Genomic DNA, 12297 nt, shown 5'->3' on the forward strand with positions numbered 1-12297 from the left:
AGTTCAAGAAGCTGTTTGGTTACGGAGGTTCCTCAAGCATTTAGACATTGGCACGGATACTTCAGATCCAGTGACGATATTCTGCGATAACATGGCAGTTCTCGCATATGCTGAGGACTCAAAGTATCATGGAAGAACTAAACACATAGATATCAGATATCACTACATCAGAGACATGGTAGCGCAAAAGGAAGTGGTTCTGAAACACCTTTCTACGAGTCGCATGGTTGTTGATTCCTTAACGAAGCCTATTGCAAGAGATGTCTTTGAGGCTCATGTTAGGAATCTAGGACTGCGTAGACTGTAAATGTAATTTGTGTTTCAAATAACACTGAGATGTAACCTTTCCTTTGGGATATTAATACAATATGATTCAGTTCTTGTCTTTATCGTATTGTTTTATAATACACACACACAAGATATGTCAACAGGCTTAGATCTGCTCACTCATACGAGCGATCGCCTCTAGCGCTTAAGTAGCGAGTAGAGATGAGACATTATGTCCCTAGGTATTTGTCCAAATGGATAAGTTGGTTGACACAAAGTTATGTCGCCTTAGTGGGAGCTAAGATGAGGTCCATTGATAGGATTATGCATGGGTTACCCCACCATCCATGTAGCCTGTAGTAAGCCAGATGCAATTTTTTTTTTTTTTTTGACGTCTTGGAGGCGTGCAAATAGAGGAATTCGGGTTAGACGCTTAAGGAGCGGCTAGACTAAGATCTGTACGGTGTTGATATAGACATATGCTCTTTAAGAAAGAGAAATCCACCATAGCATGTGTTTCATACTATATGTGCTTATTCGACCAAATGAGGAAGTGAGTAAAATGTTTCCCTCTTTCTCACTGTGTGAGTCTCATTTTTAAATGTCCTTTACTTTTGACTATGTCACGAAATGGAGGTTGTGATGTCTGCTACTTTGGCATGCTATCTATGGTCATGATTGATACGGTCTAAAGAGGCATTGTTGGGAAAGCGGTTCGACCAAAATTGAGTGATATGAGTGCAAATGGAAGACTCTTCGATATCGTATCTTCGATAGTGTTTGCTGACGTCATACAATGACGCTACATCATGGTAGTGGCTAAAGGTTGTGAACACATTGAAATGATTTGGAGGTAGTCAAGCATTGTTCTGAGTTTTTTAACTCAAGAGGGTTCGAAAATGCTTGATCTTGATGCGATCAAATGAGTCTAGGACATGACCAGACACTTTAGGGATGTTACTATACTGGTCTTCTCTGGGAGAGATTTGGTATATGTACTCCCACCTTTCTATAGATGTGCTTGGTGGTCGCACGGCCTATTTATCTGTATGAACAAGATTGAGAACATTAGAGAGATTCAGACCTGGGGTTATGCCCACTGTGTGCGAGTGGGAGATGTAAGATGGAGGGGCGCCCACGTGGGGCTGACCCCCTCCTTAAAACATAGTGTAACGCATGGCTTTAAGCCATGCGTTACTTGCTTATAACGCATGGCTTAAAGCCATGCGTTACGGCAATTGAAGGCTGGCCTTTAAGGCCAGTCGTGTGTAGGAGGACTATAAATAGTCCTCCCCAATTGTTTTTTTTTTTTTTTTTTTTGTGACAATTGGAAATACACAAAAACTCTCTTTTTTGTTCTCTCTTGATAAGATATTTAAGCTGTGGATTTGTTAAGTGTTACTCTAGTTTTATACTACGTTGTACACTTCGCCACTAAGAGGAAAAGCTTGTGATTTGTCAATCTGGAAAAACGTGTGGAGAAATTTTATAAGCTGAGCTTGAAGTATTTTTTCCGCTGTACATTCTAACAGATGGGGAACAGCCTACCACACTTGGTGGTTCTTCACCTACCATCAAACTTGTTCAGTGGTAGCATACCTTTTCAATTATGTCATCTAACATCTCTTCAGATCTTGGACCTCTCTGACAACAACATTACAGGGACTATACCGCGATGCCTGAGCAACCTCACTGCCATGGCTCAAAAACAAAGTTCCAATGTAAGCATTGCTCATGAATATATCTCTTTTGAATCCTATATTGGTACGGCTGTAGACCACTACATTAACTCTATAATTGTGATCTTCAAAGAAAAATATTTCGAGTATGATAATATTCTTGGGCTACTAAAGTTCATCGATCTTTCAAGTAACAAGTTAGAAGGAGGTATTCCAAGAGAAATCTCAAAGCTCTCAGGATTGATTGGCTTGAACATGTCAAGAAACTTGTTGACTGGCATTATTCCTCAGAGCATTGGTGGCTTGGAAAGCTTGAATTTTCTAGACTCGTCGATGAATCATCTTTCAGGAGCAATCCCCCCAAAGTCTAGCTACTATGAGCCCTCTGAACTACTTAAATTTATCAAACAACAACTTGTCAGGTATAATTCCAACAAGTACCCAGCTCCAGAGTTTTAGTTGTTCTGCATATGCAGGTAACAGAGATCTTTGTGGTTCTCCTCTCCCAAAATGTCCGGGAGATAAAGACAGATCAAGGTCGGCGAAGTGGTGTCAACCATAAAAATGCCAAAATCCAAGAACATGCTTACTCCTATGAGCATCTATGGTTTTATACTATTGCTGCACTCGGATTCATTGTTGGCTTTTGGGGAGTTTGTGGGTCGTTATTGCTGAAGAATTCTTGGAGGCATACCTATTTCCAATACCTTGACAGTGTTGGAGATCGAATCTACGTAACAGTAGCTGTCAACATAGCCAAATTGCTGAGGAGCTTCAAGCCTCGGTGAGAATAAGAAAACCTTTTTTGTCAAGGTTGACATGGTATTCTCAACAATTGTAGAAGCTTTTATTTTTCTTTTTTTTTTTTTACCTTTTCCTTTCCACAAATAATACCTCTTTTTCTTCTTCTTCTTCGGTCAGATTCCATCTATGGAAAAAAAATTTTGCCCTTTCATCTAGACGCAGCAGTAGCCTATGCACTATCTAAAGAAGTGACATACAGTCTTCAAATGGAGACTATTTATACAAGCTCATACAGTTATATTTATAAAAAATTTAAAATTATAATAATATCTTTTTTAAAATAATTTTTTTTTCTCTTTTACCCTCATTCATTAATAGGACTGCACACTCCCCCACTCAAGACTGCAAATAGAATTTTTTTTACTTCTAGGAACTTCAACTAAAATTCTAAATAACCGTTAAACTGAATCAAGCAAAAGATCAGTCAAATTCGCATCAAAGGTTCCCCTTTTTCTATCCTTCATAGCATAAACGAGACAAAAGTTTGAGTATTCACAATATTGTTGTCATTTGAGTACTCAAAAATTGGAAGAGAAAGTAGGGATATATGAAATATAAGGGGATGTATGAGTATGACCCGAAAGGTCATAGAGATCATCTAGGCCAGAATACTTTTGGGATGAGTTTCCTTTCATGTATGAAAAAAGCCAAAAAAAAAAAAAAAAAGGTCAGCATGATAATGATTTGATTAACAAGTTATTTAAAGAGTTGTAAATGTCAACAGTGTTTTATCAATTCATATAATGCACATTAGTATAGCAACCCTGGTTGTTAAGTCTTCGAATTTGCCCATTATTTTATTTTATTTTTTGAGTAATGAAAGAGTTACTACTCGTATACAAATTTATCACAATTATAGTTAAAAATCTATATTTTCACTTTATATAGGGTTGGTTTGGATTTAGAGATGAGATGTAATGGTTTTAGATGAAAGTTGAAAAAAATATTATTAAAATATTATTATTGTTTTAGAATTTAAAAAAGTTGAATTGAGATTTAAAAAAATTGAATTGTTTATTATATTTTATGTGAAAATTTGAAAAAGTTATAATAATAAGATGAGATGAGATAAAATATTTTTCGAATTCAAATGAGACCTAATTCAATCACATGGTCTCATAATCAACGGTTCAAAAGTACTCATGAAAAATTCATTTTTTTAAACATAGTTATGTTAAATTTGTCTAAAAGTTGCAACACTATCAATTTTTTTTAGATGACATGAAAGAAGGGGCCAAAACCAACAACGAAAGGCACGTGAGTTGGATTATACGAGAAAAGAGGTTGAATAATTGTCATGAGGTACTAATAAGATATCATTTAGACGTAAAAGCCTAAAATTTGTTCTATTTTTGTTGGAAAGATATTTTATGATACCGTTCAAAGCTCTTATTTGATTTTGTTAAGGTTGAGTTTTATTTATATTGTAGGTCTGCAACCCACCCTATGCAAGTAGGCTGAGTAACCTCATTTATTTTTAAAATTCAGCTCATCTTATATCATCTAATCATTATAATTTTTTTAATTTTTATACAAAATGTAATATACAATTTAACTTTTCAAATTTCAATTCAATTTTTTTAAATCTTAAAATAAAAATAATATTATAATTTATATTATAATAATATTTTATTTAATTTTTAATTTTTATCTTAATTTATTTCATCTCTTTTTAAAAAACAAAGGACGCCAAGCTTCCCGCCACCAACACCTTTAGAAGGGGGTCCCTTTTTCCTACATGGCCTCATCCCGCATGAGGGTGGCCTTTGTTCGGCTTCCAAGTGCGCAGATGCTCAAGCTCACCGTCCAATGTAGATATGGGTTTTTTAGCATACCCACAGCCATGGCATGGTCATGGGTTTCTGGCTCATAGAGAATAAAAAAATAAGAGTAAGAGATAGAGAAGAAAACGAAGGAGAGATGATAGAGAAGAAAAAGAGGAATCTAGGACTTTTTGGTAATACTGTGCAAAATAGCACTGTTTAGGGAGTTTTTTAACATTTTAAGAACTTGTTTGGTTACGCAGTTCAGATGAAATGAGATGAGATATTTTATTGAAAAATTGAATAAAATATTATTTTAATATAATTTTTATTTTAGAATTTGAAAAAATTGAATTGTTTATTATATTTTGTGTATGAGTTTGAAAATATTGTAATAATTATATGAGATGAGATGGTTTGTTGAAAGTTGAATAAAATATTATTATAATATAATTTTTGTTTTGAGATTTGAACAAGGTGAATTATTTATTACATTTTGTGTAGGAGTTTGAAAAAACTGTAATGATTATATGAAATGAGATGAGATGGTTTGATTTTGTGTAACCAAACCAAACCTTAATGACGTTGTTTTATATGTCTATATATATATATATATATATATATATATATATATATTTAAAAGGATAATATAATATATTTTATATATATATAATAAATATATGGGTGGGCAGGGATCCACACCTAGTACTCTCTAGTTCGATACAAGGCCCAGGGAAGGGTGCCGGGCAGGCCAAATGCAAGTCCCAGCCCAACAACCCTAATTTACATTGAGAAAAAGATTCCACTCCCAACCACTCGAAGTATTAGGATAACATCCTCATATAGAAAGATCTTAAAGCGTTTCTCTAAAGACTCATTTCTTACTATCTTAATAAATTTTTATAGGTATGTTAGATTGTGGTTCATGTTAATTACGTTGACGAGGCCAAGAAGTCTTTCAAGCGTAACTTCAAAAACAAGGGCCAAGGGGTGTGAATCGGCCGAATTTTGCCAGGCTTGTTGTCATGGCCTCATTGTAGGAGAAGGAGATCAGCACGGCATGGAGACTAGGGTTCGTGGCTGAGAGATGAAGTGATGAAGTCGAAGCCAACAGAAGCAACTTGAAGTGTTTAACTCAACTGGGAATGCACCGTTTTGCTGAGGATGAAGCACACTATTTCATCAATTGGAGTTAATCGAAACACACCTTTTCGAGCAATTACTTTATTTCTAAAACATTTCATTTCTGAGTTTGTTATTTTATGTCTGAGTCTATTATTTTAAGGGACACATGTCATTCTTTTATTTGTTTAATTTTCATCCCTACGTGGATATGTAGTGGAACGGAAGGAAAGAAAATCATCTGAACATTGACACTTAAATTTTACTGGAACGTTGGAGGTCAAGGGATCCCTCGAAAGAACCATTTTATCTTTTATTTCAATCAAATTGGCTCTGCTATTTTCACAAATAGTTTTTGCGCATCTTGCAATTCATTACAGACTTACATCCATTTACATTCTCGCCCAACCATTTACAAACACAAGAAGCAGAGTCATTACAATTGGTATCAAGAGCCTAATGTCCTAATGGCTGAGAATATCCGCACCAAACAGCAACAACAAGATATGCTACTTCAACATGTTCAAGCCATTCATGACATTAGAAAGCATCAAATGTCTGATATGCTAAGAACAATTTTAGCGAATCAGACTCAAAACCCCAACCATGAACATCAACAGCGACAAGAAGCAAACCAGGATGAACCAGATGGGGAGCAATGTAGACAGGGACCCAGAGGAGTCAAGCTAGACTTCCTTCATTTTCGTGGGGATAACCCAGCAAGGTGGGTTTTTAAGATGAACGATTACTTTGCATTTTATCAAACACCGATTGCACAAAAATTATTAATGGCCTCATACCACATGGAGGTGGAGGCTCTCACGTGATACCAAGATGCTATAGACACGGCGCAGTTTACAAACTGGCAAACCTTCATTGAAGCACTCCAACTACGCTTTGGTTCTGCAGTGTATGATAATCCGATTAAGGGTGTAAATTCAAATCAGAAAACCGGTTCGGACCTGACCGGATCGGTTTTACCGGTTTTGAACCGGTCCGGTCTAGAACCGGTTCTTAGAATGTGAAAACCGGCCGGTTCCGATTTTACGATTTTTCGGACCGGACTGGTTGATAAAAAATATATATAAAAAATAATATTTGTATTATTGCATATATAAGTTTTATACAAAATATTATATATTTATTAATATATATAAGTTTTATATATTATGTATAATTATAAATTTTTATGTTAAATTTTTATATATAATATATATAATTATATATATTCATATATGAAATAATTTCTTATTATAATTTATAAATTATTAAATAAAATGTTAATACTAAATCATTAAAAGTTTATAACTAATACTAATATTAAATATATAATTTATAACTAATACTAATATTAAATATATTGTTTATAACTAATACTAATATATAACTTATAACTATACCAATAGTCTAATATTAATACACTATTATATAGTCTAATATATTAATAAAAGTATAAAACAGATTTTTTTAAATCAATTTTTTTTATAAACAAATTTTTAATCAAAAATTGTAAAACTTACATTTTAAAAAAACTGAAAAACCGGACCGAAAACCGGTAAAATCGGAAGTACCGGTTTAGGTAGGTAACCGGTGCGTAATCGGTTTTGAAAAATACAAAATCGGTACATATGGGTTCGGTCCTAGATTTTGTCCAAAACCAGACCAAACCGGACCGGTTACACCCCTAGATCCAATGAAGGCTTTCACCTGACTAAAACAAACATCGACTGTGGCTGGTTACAAAGGTCAGTTTGAGGTGCTCTCCTACCGACTCGAGAGATTGTCCAAAAGCCACAAATTGAGCTACTTTCTTAGCAGACTCAAAGACGAGATCTGTTTTCCCATTCGATTGTTGAATCCAGTGAGCCTCAACACAGCTTATGGCCTTGCAAAAATACAAGAGGAATATTGTGTTAGTACCAAAAGAAATGTTAGATCATGGGGAGAAAGAAACAGCTCACAACAGACCACTAGAAGTCAATTGTCAGCTCCTAACATCAATGCATCACAAAATACAAATTCCTCCACTCCCATACGGAAGGTTTATTCTAACCAAATGGATGAGAAGCGTAAATGTGGGTTATGTTATCATTGTGAAGAAAAATGGAATCCAAATCATGTGTGCAAGTCTCCAAAAATATACTTCTTAAAGGCCAGTAACCAAGTTGGTGAAGATCAGGGAGAAGAAGTGTTTTATGACTCGACAGATTTGGGCGAGCCAACTTCACCCACAACACCAGCCGATGAGCCAGACATTTCACTCAATGCCTTAACAAGTACTCTTGCCCAAAAACTATAAGGTTACATGGACACATTGGTGTTGCATCTGTGATTATTTTAGTGGATTCAGAAAGTACCCACAACTTCCTAGACCTGTCTATTATTAAAGAAACCCAAATGAAAGTAAATGGGGATGTGCACCTTAAGGTGCAAGTAGCAAATGGAGATGTGGTGACTACCTTAGGATCTTGTTGTGAAGTGCTCACTAAGATCCAAGGGAGTCGGGACTTGTTTTAAGCCCTCTTTTTTTGTGTTACCCTTAGCGGGCTGTGATGTGGTGTTATGGGTACAATGGTTGGAAACCTTAGGGCCTATTGTGTGGGATTTCTCTAATTCTTCTATGAAGTTTCAGTTTCAAGGGAAATCAGTGAGTTTAAAGAGCCTTAAACTTGATGAAACCACTTTTTGGGATTCCAATAAACTGTTTTTCAGTTCTTGGGTTAAAGGGAAGGGGTTACTATTACAAGTAACAACCTCAAACACACCAATAAATTGTGAGGTGTCGTGTTTACTTATCAAAAAAGAGATTGTGAGATGCAGTGCCCTGAGATTAGACAGATTCTAAACAAATTTCGGCATGTTTTTAATGAGTCAACTAGACTGCCACCAATAAGGTCTCATGATCACAGAATCATACTCAAAGAAGGGACAAGCCCAATTTCTACTCGACCCTATAGATACCCGTATTACCAAAAAATAGAAATTGAGAAAATAGTGGTGGAATTGCTTCAAACAGGGGTTGTTAGGCCTAGTTCAAGCCATTTTTCTTCACTCGTCCTCTTGGTGAGAAAAGTGGATGGAAGTTGGCAGTTATGTGTTGATTATTGCGCTCTTAATTAGGAAATAGTTAAAGCTAAATTTCCTATACCCGTGATTGATGAACTGCTAGATGAGTTACACGGAGCAGCAATGTTTTCCAAATCAGACCTTCGATCCGAATATCACCAAATAAGGGTGGTACCCGAGGATGTTCTTAAAACAGTCTTTCGAACCCATGAAGGCCAGTATGAATTTTTGGTAATGCCCTCCGGGCTTACCAACGCCCCTGCCACTTTTTAAAGGCTGATGAACACCATTTCAGACCATTCCTACGAAGGCTTGTCTTCGTTTTTTTTATGACATCCTTGTGTATAGTGACACTATGGAGCAACATGTGGGGCATTTACAACAGGTTTTGACAACCTTATCACATCACACATTGTATGCAAAGCTGTCAAAATGTCAGTTTCGGATTAAGGAAGTTGACTATTTGGGTCACATTGTGTCGGGCCACGGAGTTAAGGCAGATCCTAAAAATGTGGCAGCTATGATTGAGTGGCCCATTCCCACTACTACTAAATCCTTGAGGGGGTTTCTTGGGTTGACAGGATATTATCGCAAATTTATCAAAGGTTATAGTCTTCTAGCAGCCTCATTAACCAATTTATTGAGAAAAAATGCCTTCACTTGGGATGCCACAACCACAGAGGCATTCCAGGCACTTAAGGTGGCTATAACCAATCCTCCCGTACTCACCCTTCCAAATTTTTCCCAAGTTTTTACCATTGAATGTGATACAAGTGGGCATGGTGTGGGTGTCGTGTTAATGCAAAGGGGACAGCCTATTGCATATCTTAGCAAGTCCTTGAAAGGATGGGCTATTTCCCTTTCTACATATGAAAAAGAGTTGTTGGCACTTGTAACAGCTGTCCAAAAATGGAGACCCTACTTGTTCACCCATCTATTGTTAAAACGGATCAGCAAGCGTGGAAGTTCTTACTTGAACAAAAGGTAGGCACTACCTCACAACAGAAATGGGTCACAAGGTTGATGGGCTATGACTTCCGGATTAAATATAAGAAGGGAAAGGAGAATAGAGTGGAGGATGCACTCTTTAGGAAGCATGAACCAGATTTGGTTCAAGAGGGATTTTTGGTCCTGATTACTTTTCCTACTCCTGTCTGAATAGAGGAATTGAAGGCTACCTACACCTCTTCACCTGAGCTTCAAGACACCTTACAGAAACTGCAAAACAACCAGCAAGGTCCTAAGGGGTATGCGCTGCAACAGGGCTTAATTCTAAAAAAGGGAAGAATAGTAATTGACCCCCAATCACAGTTTAAAGCTAAAGAACTAAGTTTCATCCACTTGGATCCTCAAGCAGGCCATTCAACGTACCTACGGACTTATCAAAGAGCTAAGAGAGATTTTTATTGGAAGGGCATGAAGAAGGATATAAAAAAATTGGTTCGGGAATGTGGCATCTGCCAGGTAAACAAAACTGAAAATGTTTTGTCCCCAGACCTCCTCCAACCACTTCCAATTCCAACACAAGTATGGGAGGTCATTTCTCTAGATTTTGTGGAAGGGATTCCTTCGTCACAAGGAGCCAATGTGATTCTGGTAATTATTGACAGACTGACCAAGTATGGTCATTTTGTGGCCTTAGCATACCCTTACACAACTACAAAAGTAGCTCAACTTTTCTTAAAGGAGATTTTAAACTACATGGGTTGCCAAAGGTAATTGTTTCTGATCGTGATCGAGTATTTTTAAGCTTATTTTGGAATGACTTGTTTGAATTACATGGTTCTACTCTCAATTACACTCCTCTTACCATCCTAAGACTGATGGTCAAACAGAAGCCCTTAACAAGACACTAGAGGGTTATTTGAGATGCTATGCAGGCGCTAAACCTAAAGGGTGGGGACAGTGGCTACCTATGGCTGAATGATGGTATAATACTTCTTACCACACATCGACCAAAACAACCCCTTTCGAGGTCCTCTATGGATACTCTCCTCCTAGACTTATCAGTTACATACCAAGCACAGCAGCTAATAAGGTAGTTAATCAGTTGTTGTGCCAAAGAGATCATATCAAGGCTATACTAAAATAGAATCTTGAAGCATCACAACAAAGGATGAAATTCTATGCAGATAAAAAAAGATCCGAAAGGGAATTTGAAGAGAACGACTATGTATACCTCAAATTGCAGCCCTGCAGACAGAGTTCTATCTCTGCTCATCACAACCTCAAGTTTTCACCGAGGTTTTATGGCCCATTTCGAATCCTTCAGCGTGTGGGTAAGGTTGCTATAAGTTAGATCTACCACTCACTTCCCGTATTCACCCCGTATTTCATGTCTCTTGCTTGAAAAAGAAATTAGGGGCTCATATATGTCCACTTCCAACGCTGCCACCAATGAACTCAGAGGGAGAAGTCCAACCAGAACCTAAAGCGTGGTGGATCGACTCCTTAAGAGGCAAGGAGAGCAGGCAGTGATCGAGGTTTTAATCAAATGAGTTGGGACTTCATAAGAAAATAACAGTTGGGAACTATTATGGAGGTTGAAGGAAAAGTACTCGCACCTTGTGGACAAGATCATTTAAGGGGTGGAGATTGTCATGGTCTCACTGTAGGAGAAAGAGATAAGCACGGCATGGAGGCTAGGGTTCGTGGCTGAGAGATGAAGTCGAAGCCAACAGAAGCAACTAAAGTGTTTAACTCAACTGGGAACACACCGTTTTGCTGAGGATAAAGCATACCATTTTATCAATTGGAGTTAACCGCAACACACCGTTTCAAGCAACTACTTTATTTCTAGAACATTTCCTTTTTGAGTTTGTTATTTTATGTTTGAGTATGTTGTTTTAAGGGACACATGTCATCCTTTTATTCGTTTAGTTTTCATCCCAGCGTGGATATGTAATGGAACGGAAGGAAAGGAAATCATCTAAACATTGATACTAAAATTATACTGGAACATTGGAGGTCAAGGGATCCTTCGAAAGAACCCTTTTATCTTTTATTTCAATCAAATTGGCTCTGCCGTTTTCACAAACAGTTTCTGTGCGTCTTGCAATTCATTACAGATTTACATCTATTTAGATTCTCGCCCAGCCATTTACAAACACAAGAAGCAGAGTCATTACACTTATTTTCTATGGACTGATTTTTGTGTATTATTCAACTCGATCGCAGAACTTTTTCTTTTATATGTAAGATGCTCTTTTTTTAATATGAATATATAAGAAAATATTCTTAGCAAAAATAAAAAAGAAAAAAAAAATCACATTCTTAACAAAACTATTTGAAATTATATTATATTCTTATTAAAGCTAGTCAATGAATTCATATTTAAAACTCATTAATATATGAGATTAAATCTTGAATTGCATTATATATATTTTTTTTATATAAGTAAAATGCATTATATATATATACATATATTTTTATATATCCTTATTAATACCTTGTCTTAACCTATTCAAAGTTTTTGGTTTTATTTTTTACCACTTTTATTTGAAAATAATAATAATAACAATAACTGTTTCAAAAAAAAAATATAAAAATAACTGAGACAAAGCAGAATGTACAAACTTTTCAACAAATACAGCCTA

At 36.2% G+C, this 12297-nt stretch overlaps 1 protein-coding gene across 1 annotated transcript; it reads left to right on the plus strand.

Annotated features, from left to right (window-relative positions):
• Positions 1-1799: 1799 nt before the first annotated feature.
• On the plus strand, positions 1800-2734 carry LOC121255263 (receptor-like protein EIX2). The gene is made up of 2 exons (XM_041155540.1): positions 1800-2363; positions 2423-2734. The coding sequence occupies exons 1-2, from the start codon at positions 1800-1802 to the stop codon at positions 2732-2734; spliced, it is 876 nt and encodes a 291-aa protein (XP_041011474.1).
• Positions 2735-12297: the final 9563 nt, after the last annotated feature.

The sequence above is a fragment of the Juglans microcarpa x Juglans regia genome, chromosome 3D (genome assembly GCF_004785595.1).
Source record: "Juglans microcarpa x Juglans regia isolate MS1-56 chromosome 3D, Jm3101_v1.0, whole genome shotgun sequence".
NCBI classification, from domain to species: Eukaryota; Viridiplantae; Streptophyta; class Magnoliopsida; order Fagales; family Juglandaceae; genus Juglans; species Juglans microcarpa x Juglans regia.

Coding starts and splice junctions, on each gene's coding strand:
- LOC121255263 (XM_041155540.1), top strand. CDS start 1,800: ATGGGGAACAGCCTACCACACTTGGTGGTTCTTCACCTACCATCAAAC. Junction 2,364..2,422: donor AATTTATCAAACAACAACTT/GTCAGGTATAAT, acceptor CTGCATATGCAG/GTAACAGAGATCTTTGTGGT.